The sequence below is a fragment of the Lucilia sericata genome, unplaced genomic scaffold (assembly GCF_015586225.1).
Source record: "Lucilia sericata isolate MDLA Ls3-8-SP2 unplaced genomic scaffold, ASM1558622v1 Contig002190F_arrow, whole genome shotgun sequence".
Classification (NCBI taxonomy): domain Eukaryota; kingdom Metazoa; phylum Arthropoda; class Insecta; order Diptera; family Calliphoridae; genus Lucilia; species Lucilia sericata.
In genome coordinates, this window is record NW_023996025.1 from 33,981 (window position 1) to 56,286 (window position 22,306).

The 22,306-nt window shown below is 29.2% G+C and overlaps 1 protein-coding gene across 1 annotated transcript in view; it reads right to left on the reverse strand.

The window, feature by feature from the left end:
* The window catches only part of LOC119613556 (sodium/potassium/calcium exchanger Nckx30C-like), a gene marked incomplete at its 5' end in the record, with an annotated part of 40,271 nt that extends 19,591 nt beyond the window's left edge, over positions 1-20,680 (reverse strand). The window contains 2 exons of the mRNA XM_037969575.1: positions 9,134-9,208; positions 20,465-20,680. Of these exons, the coding sequence (XP_037825503.1) occupies positions 9,134-9,208; positions 20,465-20,680 (291 nt within the window). The remainder of the gene's footprint in view (positions 1-9,133; positions 9,209-20,464) is intronic.
* Positions 20,681-22,306: the final 1,626 nt, after the last annotated feature.

The following is a 22,306-nucleotide window of genomic DNA, read 5'->3' on the forward strand; positions in this document are numbered from 1 at the left end:
TAAGTAAAAAATTTAGTGTTTCACTTGATTCCATTTCGTTCCGCTGGCCTAAAAACAGCTTTTCATGATAATTTTACTCTTGTAACAGCGTTATATAAGCGTTTATATTAAATTGTTTTTAATTTAAAGTAAAAATTAAGTGTTTCACTTGATTCCATTTCGTTCCTTTAACATATAAAGCCAGTTTTTGATAGTTATACAAAGTTATTATAATAAAAGTGAAGTGTTTCACTTTATTCCATTTCGTTCCTTTAGCATTTAGGGACTTAAATTAATAATTTTGGTCTTATAAGAGCATTGTATACAAATAATTTTAATATCGTAATGGCATTATATATGCATTTCTATTAGATTTTTCCAGTTTTAAGGAAAAATCTTAATGTTTCACTTGATTCCATTTCGTTCCTTTAACATATAAAGCCAGTTTTTGATTGTTATTCATAGTTATTTATAGTTTTCAGTATTGCATATGATATTCTATTAAATTTTTTACATATTAATGTTGAAAATTAAGTGTTTCTCTCGATTCCATTTCGTTCCTCTAGCATATAAAGTCAGATTTATATATATGTTTGTGCCTTAAGGCTTTGTATATGTATTTCTACTAGATTTTTTCTATAGTAATGTTAAATATCAAGTGTTTCACTTGATTCCATTTCGTTCCTCTTCCATTTCAGCAAACTTTTTGACAATTTTACTCCTTCTAACTCATTAAATATAAATTTTTATTAAATTTTCATTGTTTCAACTGTAAAAATTTAGTGTTTTACAAGATTCCATTTCGTTCCCCTTGCATTTAAACCGGTTTCTTATGAGCGTTACATAATTTAAAGTATTATATGGGAACTTATATAACATTCAGCAATCTCCAGGTAAAAAATGTAGTGTTTCACAAGATTCCATTTCGTTCCTGTAGCATTTAGATAAACGATTTGTTCATTTTCATTTAAAGTAGTTTTAAAAAATTTCTATAAAATTTTCTTTTAATTTCATCGAGAATTCTTTTAAACTAAACATTTATTTTATATTATTTCAAGCTTTTTTCAATGTTTTCTTTAAATTTCTTTTATTTAGCAAAATTTCTACATTTCTCTTTCATGTTAATTTTATTTATTTTAATTCTTTTTTTTTTTGTTAAAATTTCGTTATGAAAATAAATTGCCATTTATTTATTTTCCTTTTTTCTCTATTGTTTTTGTTGCTTTTAGCTGGGATGTGTTGTTCCTCTACATATGCATAGTTTTTTTTGTTGCAGCTGCATGCCTTTTGTCAGTTTTTAGTAGCTTTTGTTGTTCGAATGAATGTAGTTGTCCTTTTTTGTTTTAGCAAGAAATGTCCTTCACTTTTTGTGCTGCTTTTAACTTAATTTTTCTTAAATATTTTTCTTTTATATTTTCTTTGGTTGTTCCCTCTCATTTTACATTTGTGTTGTTTTTTGTTAACAAATCTACATGACTGGACTTGTATGTGCATGCATGCTCTGCATCAGTCATGGAAAATTTAAATTTTGAAAAAAATAGTAATTTTAGCAAAAGCTATGCTTTATACTAGACTATGTGTAGTCTATAGTCTAGTCCATAGTCTAGTCTATAGTCTAGTCTATAGTCTAGTCTATAGTCTAGTCTATAGTCTAGTTTATAGTCTACTCTATAGTCTAGTCTATAGTCTAGTCTATAGTCTAGTCTATAGTCTAGTCTATAGTCTAGTCTATAGTCTAGTCTATAGTCTAGTCTATAGTCTAGTCTATAGTCTAGTCTATAGTCTAGTCTATAGTCTAGTCTATAGTCTAGTCTATAGTCTAGTCTATAGTCTAGTCTATAGTCTAGTCTATAGTCTAGTCTATAGTCTAGTCTATAGTCTAGTCTATAGTCTAGTCTATAGTCTAGTCTATAGTCTAGTCTATAGTCTAGTCTATAGTCTAGTCTATAGTCTAGTCTATAGTCTAGTCTATAGTCTAGTCTATAGTCTAGTCTATAGTCTAGTCTATAGTCTAGTCTATAGTCTAGTCTATAGTAGTCTAGTCTATAGTCTAGTCTAGTCTATAGTCTAGTCTATAGTCTAGTCTATAGTCTAGTCTGTAGTCTAGTCTATAGTCTAGTCTATAGTCTAGTCTATAGTCTAGTCTAGTCTATAGTCTAGTCTATAGTCTAGTCTATAGTCTAGTCTATAGTCTAGTCTATAGTCTAGTCTATAGTCTAGTCTATAGTCTAGTCTATAGTCTAGTCTATAGTCTAGTCTATAGTCTAGTCTATAATCTAGTCTATAGTCTAGTCTATAGTCTAGTCTATAGTCTAGTCTATAGTCTAGTCTATAGTCTAGTCTATAGTCTAGTCTATAGTCTAGTCTATAGTCTAGTCTATAGTCTAGTCTATAGTCTAGTCTATAGTCTAGTCTATAGTCTAGTCTATAGTCTAGTCTATAGTTTAGTCTATAGTCTAGTCTATAATCTAGTCTATAGTCTAGTCTATAGTCTAGTCTATAGTCTAGTCTATAGTCTAGTCTATAGTCTAGTCTATAGTCTAGTCTATAGTCTAGTCTATAGTCTAGTCTATAGTCTAGTCTATAGTCTAGTCTATAGTCTAGTCTATAGTCTAGTCTATAGTCTAGTCTATAGTCTAGTCTATAGTCTAGTCTATAGTGTAGTCTATAGTCTAGTCTATAGTGTAGTCTATAGTATAGTCTAAAGTCTAGTCTATAGTCTAGTCTATAGTCTAGTCTATAGTCTAGTCTATAGTCTAGTCTATAGTCTAGTCTATAGTATAGTCTATAGTCTAGTCTAAAGTCTGGTCTATAGTCCAAACTGTAGTCCGATCATTGTACTGTTTTGTGGCTTAATTTTAATACTTTAATAGTATGTTTTCCAACCCTGTTCTGTATAATATATGTGTGTTTGTCTGTATGAATATTCATTTAAACGAGAACATCCATCTTTATAGACACTTTGCTTCATACATAAACATTTTGCTCTTTATTGTCACTTTTGTTGTAATGTTGTTTTCCAGGATAAAGTTATAGCTGTAGCAGTATATGGACCAAACTCGTTCCCACTCCATGAATATACAAAAAAATAAGTTGTTGTAATGCATGTCTTATTTTATAACATTACGTTAAAGTTTGAAGTAAGTATGCACGTATGTGTGAGAGAGTATTGGCATGTTGTCTAGAAAATAAATTACACATACAGTTTGCCTCAACTATCTCCGGATGTAAGTGAGGGAATGTAAAGAGCACGTTGGGTGTGTGTGCGATTTTTTCCTTTTAGTCTATAAAATATATTTCCTTTTATTGTAACGAATTGAACCACTCTTTTTTAATATAGAAGAAGAATGTTATATGACTGACTACTGCAGGTTGTCTGTCTGTCGTTTTTTTTTTGTAGTGGTATAATGTTAATATTGTAGAAAATGATTTTATTGAAAATGAAATTCAAAACTGATTGAATTGATGGCGAAGGGAGAAAAAACAACAATAAACATGAAAGGAAGTTGTAGTGATGGATGTAGAGAGATTTTATTAAGAGTGAACACAATTTATTCATTTAACACGTTTTTAGAGCAATTGTTGAAACAGTGAAAACTTTATAAAATAAATGAAAATTTTTTAAAAAAGTACTTTTTGGTTCATAATATAATTTTAACAAATTTTGTTAAATTTTGATAGACAATTTAAGTTAAAATTATCAAAAAAGTACTATTTCGTATAAATTAACTAATTTTGCTAATTTATGGAAATTTTTTGCTATTTTAAGGTAAAAATATAAAAAAAATTTGAGAAAGTACTTTTTTCGATATTTGTAAAAAAGTACTTTTTTATTTCAAATCGTCATTGTTGCCATAAATTCTGTTAAAAGGTTTGTATTTTTATCCTTTTTATGCTGAATTTTCCAAAATTTAAGTAAAAGGTAATTTTTGTTAAAATTATTCAAAAAAGTACTTTTTTTGTAAAATCCTATTTTAAGCCATTTTATTTAATTTGTATCAAATTTTTATTATTTTAGAGCACAAATACTTCAAAATTTACAAAAAGTACTTTTTGTTGTAATTATCAAAAAAGTACTTTTTTAGTATAAACCATAATTTTTAGCCACTTTTGCTTATTTAGAGCAAAATTTTTTAATTTCAAAGTAAAAATATTAAAAATTGTATAAAAAGTACTTTTTCTTAAAATGTTCAAAAAAGTACTTTTTGGCCGTTATCAAAATTTTAAGTTATTTTTGCGAATTTATTGTAATTTTTTGCCATTTTAACATAAAAGTTCAAAAAATTTTGTAAAAAAGTACTTTTTGTTAAAAATTTTGCAAAAAGTACTTTCCGTTAAATATTCAAATTAATTTTCAGTAAATTTGTGTCTATTAAGTTAAAAGTTTTGTCATTTTAATGTGAAATTACTGAAAATTTTTAAAAAGTACTTTTTTCGGGCAATTTTAAAAAAGTACTTTTTTAACAAAATTTATAATTTTTGCTGTTTTAAACTAGTTTTTACTCTTTTTATGTTAAGATATAAAAAAATTGTAGTAAAAGTACTTTTTGTTAAAATTTTCTTAAAAGTCCTTTTTGACAAAATGTCCAAAAATTACTTTTTTTTTTAAAAGTACCTTTTTAAAAAAATTTATAATTATTCACGAATTTTTTTCAAAAAAGTTTTGAAAAAAGTACTTTTTTTTTATAAAATTTTTAAAAAAGTACTTTTTTTGTTCAAAATTAAAATTATAAATTTCAACCATTTGTTATGAATTTAAACTAATTATTTGTTACTGCTGGCAAAAAATTTTGAAAAAAGTACTTTTTTAAATAAATTAAAATGTTTTTATGTTTTTAAAATTTAAAAAAATTCTAAATTTTCTTTTAGTTTAGTATTTCATAGTGAAAATATACAGAATTTTACAAAACGTTCATTAAAAAAGTACTTTTTTTAAAATGTACTAAAAAAGTACTTTTTTGTTGTTTACAAAATTTCTTATAATTCATTGTTTTTTATAGTTTTAAATTAAATTTCTGCTTTAAAATGTGTTTTATAACTAGAAAAAGTACTATTTTTTTCAATTTCAAGCTTTTTCTTTCATTTCCTTGCTTTCACATATTGAAATAAATTTCTTTTACTCACACGTTTCAAATAACAAATATAAAATAATAATAGAAATAGAAAAAAAAAACGAAAAAAAAAACTATTTCAATTTCTTTGCTTTAAAATTGATGACCAAAGTGATTGATATTGTTAAACTGCTGCTGCTTCTGCTGTTGTTCAATCTTTATTTCTTGCGACCTCCTTACTATAACATGAGCAATGAGGCCAAAAGGACACAACGTTGAAAATCATTTCCCTCCAAATATCCAAGGCCAACAATAGCAACTATGTTCGTACATTTGTTCCATCATTGCAGTGAAAAAGGTACCAAGTCAATGTATGTCGTATTTGTCGTTTGGTTGTTTATTAAAGAATGCAATCCAGTTAGATTCAATCTGATGCACTAATTCCTTAACATTCTTAAGCATTGAGAGCTAGAACATAAAATATTGTCGGCAATAAATTGTATTGAATAGTGAAAAGAAATTTGACTAAATCACGACATGCTGGTAGAACAGAAAAAAAATCCCTTTTTTAGGTACTATTTTTTTTAGCACCCTTGCTCGAGTTGGAGTGCCAACATGAACCACTCACTACCCACCCACACATTTAACAGCAAATAAAAGAATTTTAACATTTGTACTCAATTACAGTCAATGCGCTCTTTACATGGATGGTATCTTTGGAAATTGCTGGGGCATACATACATGTTCAATGTTCGAATGTTTCTGTTTGTACTATGTCAACATTTGGTTCGGTGTGTTGGGTGCAAATTTCAAATCAATTGATTTTCCGTTTTTTTTTTTTTCGTTAGAAAATTAAAAGCAAAAATCAACGATTTATTGCCAGCCAGCATTAGTTTTCGTAGTAACATTGTCATCAGCAGCAACTCTGGCAAATATTTGTCCTTGTTAGAGTATAATTTTTTTAAAGCTTTCTTTGAATTTGTTCACAGTTTTGTTTTTTTATTCCTTTTGAACTAAAATAGGGTTTGGCAAAGGAACACATATAATTTTTCCAATTAGAACAGAACTAGAATTGAACTAGAACAGAACTAGAACAGAACTAGAACAGAACTAGAACAGAACTAGAACAGAACCAGAACAGAACTAGAACAGAACTAGAACAGAACTAGAACAGAACTAGAACAGAACTAGAACAGAACTAGAACAGAACTAGAACAGAACTAGAACAGAACTAGAACAGAACTAGAACAGAACAGAACTAGAACAGAACTAGAACAGAACTAGAACAGAACTAGAACTAGAACAGAACTAGAACAGAACTAGAACAGAACTAACTAGAACAGAACTAGAACAGAACTAGAACAGAACTAGATCAGAACTAGAACAGAACTAGAAGAACTAGAAAGAACTAGAACAGAACTAGAACAGAACTGAACAGAACTAGAACAGAACTAGAACAGAACTAGAACAGAACTAGAACAGAACTAGAACAGAACTATAACAGAACTAGAACTAGAACAGAACTAGAACGAACTAGAACAGAACTAGAACAGAACAGCTAGAACAGAACTAGAACAGAACTAGAACAGAACTAGATCCAGAACTAGAACAGAACTAGAACTAGAACTAGAACAGAACTAGAACAGAACTAGAACAGAACTAGAACAGAACTAGAACAGAACTAGAACAGAACTAGAACAGAACTAGAACAGAACTAGAACAGAACTATAACAGAACTAGAACAGAACTAGAACAGAACTAGAACAGAACTAGAACAGAACTAGAACAGAACTAGAACAGAACTAGAACAGAACTAGAACAGAACTAGAACAGAACAGAACAGAACTAGAACAGAACTAGAACAGAACTAGAACAGAACTAGAACAGAACTAGAACAGAACTAGAACAGAAACTAGAACAGAACTAGAACAGAACTAGAACAGAACTAGAACAGAACTAGAACAGAACTAGAACAGAACTAGAACAGAACTAGAACAGAACTAGAACAGAACTAGAACAGAACTAGAACAGAACTAGAACAGAACTAGAACAGAACTAGAACAGAACTAGAACAGAACTAGAACAGAACTAGAACAGAACTAGAACAGAACTAGAACAGAAACAGAACTAGAACAGAACTAGAACAGAACTAGAACAGAACTAGAACAGAACTAGAACAGAACTAGAACAGAACTAGAACAGAACTAGAACAGAACTAGAACAGAACTAGAACAGAACTAGAACAGAACTAGAACAGAACTAGAACAGAACTAGAACGAACTAGAACAGCTAGAAACAAACTAGAACAGAACTAGAACAGAACTAGAACAGAACTAGAACAGAACTAGAACAGAACTAGAACAGAACTAGAACAGAACTAGAACAGAACTAGAACAGAACTAGAACAGAACTAGAACAGAACTAGAATAGAACTAGAACAGAACTAGAACAGAACTACAACAGAACTAGAACAGAACTAGAAGAGAACTAGAACAGAACTAGAACAGAACTAGAACAAACTAGAACAGAACTAGAACAGAACTAGAAGAGAACTATAACAGAACTATAACAGAACTATAACAGAACTATACAGAACTATAACAGAACTATAACAGAACTAGAACAGAACTAGAACAGAACTAGAACAGAACTAGAAGAGAACTAGAACAGAACTAGAACAGAACTAGAACAGAACTAGAACAGAACTAGAACAGAACTAGAACAGAACTAGAACAGAACTAGAATAGAACTAGAACAGAACTAGAACAGAACTACAACAGAACTAGAACAGAACTAGAAGAGAACTAGAACAGAACTAGAACAGAACTAGAACAGAACTTGAACAGAACTAGAACAGAACTAGAACAGAACTAGAACAGAACTAGAACAGAACTGGAACAGAACTAGAACAGAACTAGAAGAGAACTAGAAGAGAACTATAACAGAACTATAACAGAACTATAACAGAACTATAACAGAACTAGAACAGAACTAGAACAGAACTAGAACAGAACTAGAACAGAACTAGAACAGAACTAGAACAGAACTTGAACAGAACTAGAACAGAACTAGAACAGAACTAGAACAGAACTAGAACAGAACTAGAACAGAACAGAACTAGAACAGAACTAGAACAGATCTAGAACAGGACTAGAACAGAACTAGAACAGAACTAGAACAGAACTAGAACAGAACTAGAACAGAACTAGAACAGAACTAGAACAGAACTAGAACAGAACTAGAACAGAACTAGAACAGAACTAGAACAGAACTAGAACAGAACTAGAACAGAACTAGAAAAGAAGTAGAACAGAACTAGAACTGAACTATAACTAAGTTAAAACTAATCTTGACCTGGTACTCTATCAGAATTGAATCAAAACTGAACTAGACAGTTATGGAAAAGTGCGTTTAAAAATTTATCACTTTCGTCCCATAAAATTGCACAGTGTTCATAATTTATCAACATTTTTCTGAAATTCTTTTAATATTTTTATATAAAATTATGTTTCAATTGCATGCATTTGAAAAAAAATCTTTTAGATTTTTACAGTTTTGTTTTTTTTTTTAATAATATAAAATATTTATAACAACATTTAAAGCCATGGCAATTACACAAGATTTTGTTATTACATTTTAGGTGCCAATACAATTACTAATTACAAATGGATTCAATGCTAAATTAACAATGAATACACACAGAATTTAATACTAATTAAGTAATTAAATTAAAAATATCAAATTTTGAAAACAAATCCAAAATAAAATTTAAAACTTATTTTTAATGGAAATTATAAAAATAACTAAGGTGTTAAAGTTTTTTCTGTGGCAAAATTATTTAAAGCTTTTGTCTAAAATATAATTGTAACTAAGTTAGAAATTAATTAAATTAATTAAATGTTTACATTAATATAACAATCAATTAGAAATTATTGTTTTATTTTTAGATTTTTGTTATATAAAAAGCAGTCAAAAAATTATTGTTATAAAAATAAATTATAGAAAAATTATGTTGTTGTAGTAGTTTTGTTAAGTTTTTGTTTTTGTTTTTTTTAAAAAAAAGTAAGTAGAAAAAGAAATAAAATTATTTTTGTGAAACTAACTTTGATGCTAAATTTTCGCGTTTGAATTTTGACCCTTTGATCTATCCAGCTGGCACGACGACCACTTAACGATGGCTTTAAATTTGTTAATTTTAGTTTTTTTTTTTGTTTTAAGTTAACAAATTTAATTTGAATATTTTTTTGTTTAATTCATTTAAATCAACACAGTATAGAAGTAGTTAGAGTTTCAATTGGTGTGAAGAAGAAAAAAAAATGAATATATAAAAATATTTAATTTATATTTTTTAATTATATTTAAATTAATAGTTTAAATACAAAAAGTTTTACTTAATTAGTTTAAACAAAATTTCACTTAAAGTTAGAGCAATTCAAACAAACAAGTTGTACAAAAAACAATAAATTTTAACTAAAAAAAGCTTTTTTTTCAAGAAAGTTTTAAAGTTTAGGAAAGACTGTTAAGAGAGTAAGAAAAGTAAAGGGTTTTATAGCTTAAGTTTTTTCAAGTTTTTAAAATTTTAGTTAAAAAACCACCAATATTTTAAAGGGTTAGAAAAGGCCCAACTCGGAATATTTTTTTTTTTTTTTTGGTTTTTTTCAAAACCATTTTGTTTAAATTTAAAAAAATTATATTTAAAAAATTATAAATAAAAAACCAATAATTCAAAATTTTTAGCTTTGCTTTGTCTATTGCTAAAAACTAAATATTTCTAAAATATATTTATATAATTTTTGCTTAAACTACTTTATATTAACTACTTTTTTAAAACCAAATCAAAGCTGTTTTGTGTGTAGAGCTTAAAGCTTTTTTAACTAGAAAATACATGAATTTATTTTTGAAGTGTCACACACAAACACACACAAAATTGCCAAAATAATACGAATAGTTTTAAAATAAAATATAGTAAAAGTTTTTTAAAAAGGTACTTTTTTTAAAAAGTACCTTTTCCACAAATAACAGCAGAACAAAACTAGAAACAGAAGAATGGAACTAGAACAGATCTGAACTAGAATAGAACTAGAATCTAGTTCCATTCTAGAACTAGTACTGAACTAGCACTGAACTAGAACTGAACTAGAACTGAACTAGAACTGAACTAGAACTGAACTAGAACTGAACTAGAACTGAACTAGAACTGAACTAGAACTGAACTAGAACTGAACTAGAACTGAACTAGAACTGAACTAGAACTGAACTAGGACTGAACTAGAACTGAACTAGAACTGAACTAGAACTGAACTAGACTGAACTAGAACTGAACTAGAACTGAACTAGAACTGAACTAGAACTGAACTAGAACTGAACTAGAACTGAACTGAACTAGAACTGAACTAGAACTGAACTAGAACTGAACTAGAACTGAACTAGAACTGAACTAGAACTGAACTAGAACTGAACTAGACTGAACTAGAACTGAACTAGAACTGAACTAGAACTGAACTAGAACTGAACTAGAACTGAACTAACTGAACTGAACTAGAACTGAACTAGAACTGAACTAGAACTGAACTAGAACTGAACTAGAACTGAACTAGAACTGAACTAGAACTGAACTAGAACTGAACTAGAACTGAACTAGAACTGAACTAGAACTGAACTAGAACTGAACTAGAACTGAACTAGAACTGAACTAGAACTGAACTAGAACTGAACGAACTGAACTAGAACTGAACTAGAACTGAACTAGAACTGAACTAGAACTGAACTAGAACTGACTAGAACTGAACTAGAACTGACTAGAACTGAACTAGAACTGAACTAGAACTAGAACTGAACTAGAACTGAACTAGAACTGAACTAGAAACTGACTGAACTAGAACTGAACTAGAACTGAACTAGAACTGAACTAGAACTGAACTAGAACTGAACTAGAACTGAACTAGAACTGAACTAGAACTGAACTAGAACTGAACTAGAACTGAACTAGAACTGAACTAGAACTGAACTAGAACTGAACTAGAACTGAACTAGAACTGAACTAGAACTGAACTAGAACTGAACTAGAACTGAACTAGAACTGAACTAGAACTGAACTAGAACTGAACTAGAACTGAACTAGAACTGAACTAGAACTGAACTAGAACTGAACTAGAACTGAACTAGAACTGAACTAGAACTGAACTAGAACTGAACTAGAACTGAACTAGAACTGAACTAGAACTGAACTAGAACTGAACTAGAACTGAACTAGAACTGAACTAGAACTGAACTAGAACTGAACTAGAACTGAACTAGAACTGAACTAGAACTGAACTAGAACTGAACTAGAACTGAACTAGAACTGAACTAGAACTGAACTAGAACTGAACTAGAACTGAACTAGAACTGAACTAGAACTGAACTAGAACTGAACTAGAACTGAACTAGAACTGAACTAGAACTGAACTAGAACTGAACTAGAACTGAACTAGAACTGAAACTAGAACTGAACTAGAACTGAACTAGAACTGAACTAGAACTGAACTAGAACTGAACTAGAACTGAACTAGAACTGAACTAGAACTGAACTAGAACTGAACTAGAACTGAACTAGAACTGAACTAGAACTGAACTAGAACTGAACTAGAACTGAACTAGAACTGAACTAGAACTGAACTAGAACTGAACTAGAACTGAACTAGAACTGAACTAGAACTGAACTAGAACTGAACTAGAACTGAACTAGAACTGAAACTAGAACTGCACTAGAACTGAACTAGAACTGAACTAGAACTGAACCTAGAACTGAACTAGAACCTGAACTAGAACTGAACTAGAACTGAACTAGAACTAACTAGACTGAACTAGAACTGAACTAGAACTGAACTAGAACTGAACTAGAACTGAACTAGAACTGAACTAGAACTGAACTAGAACTGAAACTAGAACTGAACTAGAACTGAACTAGAACGAACTAGAACTGAACTAGAACTGCACTAGAACTGAAACTAAGAAACTGAACTAGAACTGAACTAGAACTGAAACTAGAACTGAACTAGAACGAACTAGAATGAACTAGAACTGAACTAGAACTGAACTAGAACTGAACTAGAACTGAACTAGAACTGAACTAGAACTGAACTAGAACTGAACTAGAACTGAACTAGAACTGAACTAGAACTGAACTAGACTGAACTAGAACTGAACTAGAACTGAACTAGAACTGACCTAGAACTGAAACTAGAACTGAACTAGAACTGAACTAGAACTGAACTAGAAACTAGAACTGAACTAGAACTGAAAGAATGAACTAGAAACTGAACTAGAACCTGAACTAGAACTGGAACTAGAACTGAAACTAGAACTGAACTAGAACTGAACTAGAACTGAACTAGAACTGAACTAGAACTGAACTAGAAACTGAACTAGAACTGAACTAGAACTGAACTAGAACTGAACTAGAACTGAAACTTAGAACTGAACTAGAAATGAACTAGAAATGAACTAGAACTGAACTAGAACTGAACTTAAGAACTGAACTAGAACTGAACTAGAATGAACTAGAACTGAACTAGAACTGAACTAGAAATGAACTCGAACTGAACTAGAACTGAACTAGAACTGAACTAGAACTGAACTAGAACTGAACTAGAACTGAACTGAACTGAACTAGAACTAGAACTAGAACTGAACTAGAACTAGAATATGGTCATTCGCACCATAATAATCTGTTTTTATACAGACTCTTTTAAAAAACTTTACTTAATTTCTTTTGATTATTTTTATTTTTATAATTTGAACGTATGATAATTAAGTATATAAAATGATTTTCTGATATTTTATGAAAATTTTTGTAATTAACTATTTCAATACGGAAAGCAACAAATCTAATAAAGGTGGCATTTTATATAGGAAAATCAAAGACAAAGCAATAAAGTACCAAATTCAACATAAATAAACTTAAAAGCAACTTTCTATTAATAAAAATTATTATATAAAACTGAATATATATTTCCGAATTAGGTCTATGGTAGAGAAAATAGGTTAAGTTCGAAAATGAGTAAATGCTTGAAATAATAACTTAAAGAAGGTAGAAAAAACTAAATTTAAAGTTGAAAAATGAAGTGATTAAAGGTGATAGAAAGAAATCATAGAATAGAGCTGAGAATTTAAAGAAGGTGAACATTTTTCATAGGTGGCAGGTGATACATGAGAGCGAGTTTAATAGAGATAGATTTCATATTGAAAGGTTTAAGGTATTCGACATTTTTTTTGATTTTGAAATAACAAACATTTAAATAATACGTTTATATATAAAAAGGAGACATAATCAGTTTTTTTAGATAGAATAGCGTAATAGTTCTTAAGACAGAGACATACATGTAATAAAATTTAGGTAGAAAGTTTATATTTTTTTAAATTGTTTAGAAATAGTCACACATAATCGTTGCATGGGTTTTTTGTATTTTTTTTTTTCTCAAATTTTCAATATTTAAACATTTAAAAATTTATTTCAATAAAAACATAAAACATAATATTTAACAGAAAATATTTAACATCAAATATTTATCTAAAAGTTAAAAAGTAAAAGTTTCAATAAATCATGTAAAATGTTCAAACACAAAAAATAACACGCACTCGCAGCAAGGCACGCCATTAAAATTTTAAAGAATGATAAAAATTTTAAAAAATAAAAATGGTAAAAAAATATTAAAAAAGTGTGTGTTTTTTAAAATGTTTATTTTTTAAAACCATTTAATTTAAGAACCTCGAAAACTAGAACTAGAACAGAACTAGAACAGAACTAGAACAGAACTAGAACAGAACTAGAACTAGAACAGAACTAGAACAGAACAGAACTAGAAAAGAACTAGAACAGAACAGAACTAGAACAGAACAGAACTAGAACAGAACAGAACTAGAACAGAACTAGAACAGAACTAGAACAGAACAGAACTAGAAACTAGAACAGAACTAGAACAGAACTGAACAGAACTAGAACAGAACTAGAACAGAACTAGAACAGAACTAGAACAGACTAGAACAGAACTAGAACAGAACTAGAACAGAACTAGAACAGACTAGAACAGAACTAGAACAGAACTAGAACAGAACTAGAACAGAACTAGAACAGAACTAGAACAGAACTAGAACAGAACTAGAACAGAACTAGAACAGAACTAGAACAGAACTAGAACAGCACTAGAACAGAACTAGAACAGAACTAGAACAGCACTAGAACAGAACTAGAACAGAACTAGAACAGAACTAGAACAGAACTAGAACAGAACTAGAACAGAACTAGAACAGATACTAGAACAGAAACTAGAACAGAACTAGAACAGAACTAGAACAGAACTAGAACAGAACTAGAACAGAACTAGAACAGAACTAGAACAGAACTAGAACTAGAACAGAACTAGAACAGAATTAGAACAGAACTAGAACAGAACAGAACTAGAACAGAACTAGAACAGAACTAGAACAGAACTAGAACAGAACTAGAACAGAACTAGAACAGAACTAGAACAGAACTAGAACAGAACTAGAACAGAACTAGAACAGAACTAGAACAGAACTAGAACAGAACTAGTACAGAACAGAACTAGAACAGAACTAGAACAGAACTAGAACAGAACTAGAACAGAACTAGAACAGAACTAGAACAGAACTAGAACAGAACTAGAACAGAACTAGAACAGAACTAGAACAGAACTAGAACAGAAACTAGAACAGAACTAGAACAGAACTAGAACAGAACTAGAACAGAACTAGAACAGAACTAGAACAGAACTAGAACAGAACTAGAATAGAACTAGGACAGAACTAGAACAGAACTAGAACAGAACTAGAACAGAACTAGAACAGAACTAGAACAGAACTAGAATAGAACTAGGACAGAACTAGAACAGAACTAGAACAGAACTAGAACAGAACTAGAACAGAACTAGAACAGAACTAGAACAGAACTAGAACAGCACTAGAACAGAACTAGAACAGCACTAGAACAGAACTAGAACAGAACTAGAACAGAACTAGAACAGAACTAGAACAGAACTAGAACAGAACTAGAACAGAACTAGAACAGAACTAGAACAGAACTAGAACAGAACTAGAACAGAACTAGAACAGAACTTGAACAGAACTAGAACAGAACTAGAACAGAACTAGAAACAGAACTAGAACAGAACTAGAACAGAACTAGAACAGAACTAGAACAGACTAGAACAGAACTAGAACAGAACTAGAAAGAACTAGAACAGAAACTAGAACAGAACTAGAACAGAACTAGAACAGAACTAGAACAGAACTAGAACAGAACTAGAACAGAACTAGAACAGAACTAGAACGAACTAGAACAGAAACTAGAACAGAACTAGAACAGAACTAGAACAGAACTAGAACAGAACTAGAACAGAACTAGAACAGAACTAGAACAGAACTAGAACAGAACTAGAACAGAACTAGAACAGAACTAGAACAGAACTAGAACAGAACTAGAACAGAACTAGAACAGAACTAGAACAGAACTAGAACAGAACTAGAACAGAACTAGAACAGAACTAGAACAGAACTAGAACTGGACAGGAACATAAGTAGAACAGAACTAGAACAGAACTAGAACAGAACTAGAACAGAACTAGAACAGAACTAGAACAGAACTAGAACAGAACTAGAACAGAACTAGAACAGAACTAGAACAGAACTAGAACAGAACTAGAACAGAACTAGAACAGAACTAGAACAGAACTAGAACAGACAGGAACATAAGTAGAACAGAACTAGAACAGAACTAGAACAGAACTAGAACAGAACTAGAACAGAACTAGAACAGAACTAGAACAGAACTAGAACAGAACTAGAACTGGACAGGAACATAAGTAGAACAGAACTAGAACAGAACTAGAACAGAACTAGAACAGAACTAGAACAGAACTAGAACGACTAGAACAGAACTAGAACAGAACTAGAACAGAACTAGAACAGAACTAGAACAGAACTAGAACAGAACTAGAACAGAACTAGAACAGCACTAGAACAGCACTAGAACAGCACTAGAACAGCACTAGAAACAGCACTAGAACAGAACTAGAACAGAACTAGAACAGAACTAGAACAGAACTAGAACAGAACTAGAACAGAACTAGAACAGAACTAGAACAGAACTAGAACAGAACTAGAACAGAACTAGAACAGAACTAGAACAGAACTAGAACAGAACTTGGAACAGAACTAGAACAGAACTAGAACAGAACTAGAACAGAACTGGAACAGAACTAGAACAGAACTATCACAGAACTAGAACAGAACTAGAACAGAACTAGAACAGAACTAGAACAGAACTAGAAACTAGAAACTAGACAGAACTAGAACAGAACTAGAACAGAACTAGAACAGAACTAGAACAGAACTAGAACAGAACTAGAACAGAACTAGAACAGAACTAGAACAGAACTAGACTAGAAACTAGAACAGAACTAGAACAGAACTAGAACAGAACTAGAACAGAACTAGAAACTAGAACAGAACTAGAACAGAACTAGAACAGAACTAGAACAGAACTAGAACAGAACTAGAACAGAACTAGAACAGAACTAGAACAGAACTAGAACAGAACTAGAACAGAACTAGAACAGAACTAGAACAGAACTAGAACAGAACTAGAACAGAACTAGAACAGAACTAGAACTGGACAGGAACATAAGTAGAACAGAACTAGAATGAAGTTTAAACTTTGACTTCCAGTATCATATGGTGCTACGAACCCTTTAAAATTTTTCAACTTCCGTTTAAATTAGTTAAATTTTTTTTGAGGTTTTGTTGTAACTACAACGAACCATTTCACATGTATTTACAAAAAATTTTGCATTTCTTTTTATATAAATAGCAATTAGCGTAATTGATTCTATAGGCTAAAATAGTGGTTTCTATAGACCCCCCACTAAATAACTAAATAGACCAAAACCACTATATGTATGTATATGAATGTAAAGTAAAAAAAAAAAAAACATTGAAAGGTTTGTAAACTTTTCATTTTTACAGCCATAACACATTTTACAGCGAATTTTGCCAAGGTAATAAATGAAATATAAAGCTGTAGTTTGAAAAAAAAGCAAAAATACGAAAATGTCAATGAAAAATAATGAACCATAAACCATTCATTCATACATACTGCAGCCGACAGGATTTTTGTTCACATAAAAAATGTAACATATGTTAAAGGTGTCACGTTCCATTTGCTTTATGATGCGTGAGTCCTGTTCTGCCATGTATAAGCAAATATAGATCAGATATTTTTATAGGGTTTTTCAATGAATATATAAATACTGAAGAGGGAGTCTGATAACTCCCACAAAAAAAAAAAAAAACACACACTTTCTGTTTTAATTGTTGAAATAATTAAATTATGTTGGAAAAATATAAAAATAAAAAACAATTCATCATTTATTTTTTGGAATAACACACAAACTTTCATACTCTGCTTGAAAATAAACATTTAAAACCAAAAAAAAAAATAACCAACAATTTAAACATTCTGTTCGAAATTATATTTAAAAAAAAAAAACAAGAAAAATCAACAGAAATCCTTGGTTTTGTTTGATTAATGGTTTTTTTCTTTCGTTGTTATTGCAAATTTTTCAATAAAAAATAAAAATTAATAATAAACAAAACACAGAGCATATACCGATGGCAGAGCAGAGGAAAAGGAAATGTTGGCGACAAGCATTTAAAAAAACTGTCAACTAGGACAAGACAGTTACATTAACCTTAAACGGGTTCAAGAGAATTAAATGGTCCTTCGAACCATATTTATATTTTCTAAAAATATTTTATTCAAAATGCTCCTTAACATTTCCTTTTCATTCTCTGCTTTAATTGAATCCTATTTTAATAATTAACTAAATAATAAATGAAAACTTAAGTAAATTATGCAGCGGTTGGTGTGTGACCTAGAATTTTGTTTTTATCTAAATGGTTGCTAAATAACATTTATCTCAAAATATAATTTATTGATAAATTTACTAGAAAATAGCATTCAATAAGTTAGAGTAGAAAACGTATACCTAAAGTTTAAAGTATAATTTAAGGCTCAACTCTAAAAAGCTTTATGTTATAACAAACTTTTTAAAACTTCAAATACATTTAAATGTATAATTTTGTTTCATTATTACAAATTTCTATGTTTTCTTTAAGAAATTACCTCAAGAAAAGCTTAAAGCTTTCATTCTCAAAAGCTTCAAATTGCCAAAAAACTCATCAAATATATTAAACAAAATCTGTTTTTAACTTTGTTCTTGTTTTTTCATAATATTTCTTAAAAAACAAAATTTCTATAATTTATTTAAGAATTAAAAAAAGCTTAAAGCTTTCTCTCTCAAAAGCTTTAAGTTACCACATAACACTGCAAATGTATTGTCATTCATAAATTTCTTAAAAAAAATTTATTTGTATCCTTAGTTAAGACAGAAACGCTCAATTTTTAAGATTTTCCAAAAAAGCTCAAAGCTTTAAAGCTAAATGTTGAAATTTTTTATAAAAAATACGATTTTTTTTTAATATCACAAAATTTTGTTTAAGAAAACTCCAAAACTTGTACAATTTTTAAGGATTTTCGAAAAAGAGCTTAAAGCTCTTTTAACAAAATAAGCTTCGAAAGCTTTAAATGTAGCTTTTAAAGCTATTATTTATATTTATAAATGAAAAAATAAATTTTTTTGAAAAAAAGCTTAAAGCTCTTTTTATTTATTTAAGCTTTTGGTAAAAGCGTAAAGCTCTCTTCTTAGAAAAAGTGCAAGTTTTTACCAGTAAAACGTTTAATTTTACTCTAGTAAGTAGATTAACCCCAAAACTTGTACGATTTTTAAGGATTTACAAAAAAGAGCTTAAAGCTCTTTTAACAAAATAAGCTTTAAAAGCTTCAAATGTTGCTTTTAAAGCTATTGTTTATATTTTTAAATGAAACAATTCAATTTTTTTGGAAAAACTCTTAAGTTTTTTTTTTATTTATTTAAGCTTTTGGTAAATCACAAAGCTCTCTTCTTAGTAAAACTAAAAGTTTTTACTAGCAATATGTTTAATTTTTAACTAATAAGTAAATGAATCCAAAACTTGTACCATTATTAAGGATTTTCAAAAAAAGAGCTTAAAGCACATTTAACAAAATAAGCTTCGAAAGCTCAAAATGTAGCTTTAAATGCTATTATTTATATTTTTAAATGAAAAATAAAATTTTTTGAAAAAAAGCTTAAAACTCATTTTATTTATTTAAGCTTTTGGTAAAAGCATAAAGCTCTCTTCTTAGAAAAACTGCAAGTTTTTACCAGTAAAAAGTTTAATTTTACTCTAGTATGTAGATTAAGCCCAAAACTTGTACGATTTTTAAGGATTTTCAAAAAAGAGCTTTAAGCTATTTTAACAAGAAATGCTTTAATATTTAAATGCAGCTTTTTAAAGATTACTATTTATATTTTACTCTTATAAGTAGATGAACTCAAAACTTGTACGATTTTTAAGAATTTTCAAAAAAGAGCTTTAAGCTCTTTTAATAAAAAAAAATGCTTTAAAAGCTTTAATTCTTACTTTTCAAAGCTAATTTTTGATATTTTTCCATGAAAAATTCGATTTTTAGAAAAAGAGCATAAAGCTTTTTTTATTAATAATAAAAAGATTTTATATAAAAAGTGGTTTTTACACAATTTTTTCAAAATTCTTACATTTAAAAATAAGTTTTAAGCTAAAATTTAAGCTTTTAACAAAAGTTCTAGGAAGCAGCTGAAATTTTGGAAATTTATATTTTTTTGAAATTTTTTTCATATCGTGAATAGGCTTTCAATGAAAAACCCTTTTTAAAAAAGGCTTAAAGCTTTTTTTATAAAAATTCAAAGCTTTTGTGAAAAATATGTTTTTTTTTTGCAAATCAAAAAGCTTTGGCTTTTTATGTACATTTTTTTACATTTTTCAATAAATAATATTATTTATAATTATTATTTATTTTTCAATAAATAATAATTATGTTTTTATTCATAATTTTCTTAAAAAGAGCTTAAAGCTTTTTTATAAAATTCGAGAGCTTTCACCTAAAAGCATGTTTTTTGTTAAAATTTGCTTTATATTTAGTTCACTGACTAAAAATTTTTCTAGTTACAATAAAAGCTTTTGGTCAAAAGTTAAGCTTTTAAAAAGCTTTTAAATCTTATGATTAGAATACCCTTAAAAGTTGGTGTTTTGGAGCTTTTTTTAAAGATACTGCTTTATGCTTTTTTGTGTGGTAGCTTGCTGCAACAAGAAAACATTTAAAAAAGCTTTTAGTTGTGAAGAGCTTTCCTTTAGAAAACCAGTTTTAGCCCTAAATTATACTTTTTTTTCTATGGAAAAACTAGCAAAATACTTAAATTTCTTAAAAGTTTTGAAATCTGTTTTAGCTTTTGTAAATTGAAACATTTGCTACTCACCGAATCTAGAGTTGTATCAATATTGCCATTTGGACGATCCGCTAATGTGGTCTCTTTCAGATTAATCTTCACATGATTGGCAGCCGAGGTGGTAGCACCACCCCGTTGGGGTTTTGTGGCATCCAGCAGAACCTTCAGCGAGGCGATGGCATGTAATTGTGTTGCCTTTTCGTCCACCTTGCCTGGAACATCATCTTTGTCATTGTCATTGTTGTGTTGTATGTGATTTTTTTTTTAATTTTTAAATTTTTAGTTTCAGTGTTTTTTTTTTTTCATTTTTAATTTGAGGAATTTTAAAAATTTATTGGAAATTGCAGAAATTATTTAAAGATTTTTTTAGAGAAAAAGAGTTAAACATTTTTTTAAGAAAAAAATTGCACAGTGAAATAAAATTTTATTCAAGTGAGTTGTTTTATTTTGAGTTGGATTTGATTTTGGAAAACGGAAAATCCAAGTTGGTTTTATTTTTGATTTTTTCGGAATTATTCATATGTTTTTATTTTTTTGGAAAATTATAAAAATAGAAGAAGAAAAAAAGAAAACAAGAATTTTTAATCGATTAAAAAAATCGAATTAAATAATTTGAAATTAATTTGTTGTAACGTTTAGGTTTAATTTTTTTAAATTTTTTGGTTAAATTAAGAAATTTAAATAATAAATAAAAAATTTTAGAGTTAATTTTTAGAAAAATATATATTTTTTGTAATTTAGGGGAAAAATTAAAATAATTTTTGTGTTTCTATATAGTATAAAGAGCAGGCATGGAAAATTCTATACTTTAGTACATTCTTCAGTACTTTTTGATATCGAAAAATTTTGTCTATATTCTAGTCTTTAGTTTAAACTATAGTCTAGTCCATAGTCCAGTGCATTGTCAAGCCTATAGTCTATAGTTTAAAGTATAGTATATAGTCTAGTCTATAGTCTAGTCTATTGTCTAGTCTATAGTCTAGTCTATAGTCTAGTCTATAGTCTAGTCTACAGTCTAGTCTAGCCTATAGTCTAGTCTATAGTCTAGTCTATAGTCTAGTCTATAGTCTAGTCTATAGTCTAGTCTATAGTCTAGTATATAGTCTAGTCTATAGTCTAGTCTATAGTCTAGTCTATAGTCTAGTCTATAGTCTAGTCTATAGTCTAGTCTATAGTCTAGTCTATAGTCTAGTCTATAGTCTAGTCTATAGTCTAGTCTATAGTCTAGTCTTTAGTCTAGTCTATAGCCTAGTCTTAGTCTAGTCTATAGTCTAGTCTATAGTCTAGTCTATAGTCTAGTCTATAGTCTAGTCTATAGTCTAGTCTATAGTCTAGTCTATAGTCTAGTCTAGTCTAGTCTAGTCTAGTCTATAGTCTAGTCTATAGTCTAGTCTATAGTCTAGTCTATAGTCTAGTCTATAGTCTAGTCTATAGTCTAGTCTATAGTCTAGTCTATAGTCTAGTCTATAGTCTAGTCTATAGTCTAGTCTATAGTCTAGTCTATAGTCTAGTCTATAGTCTAGTCTATAGTCTAGTCTATAGTCTAGTCTATAGTCTAGTCTATAGTCTATAGTCTAGGTCTATCGTCTAGCTATAGTCTAGTCTATAGTCTAGTCTATAGTCTAGTCTATAGTCTAGTCTAAGTCTAGTCTATAGTCTAGTCTATAGTCTAGTCTTATAGTCTAGTCTATAGTCTAGTCTATAGTCTAGTCTATAGTCTAGTCTATAGTCTAGTCTCTAGTCTAGTCTATAGTCTAGTCTATAGTCTGTCTATAGTCTAGTCTATAGTCTAGTCTATAGTCTAGTCTATAGTCTAGTCTATAGTCTAGTCTATAGTCTAGTCTATAGTCTAGTCTATAGTCTAGTCTATAG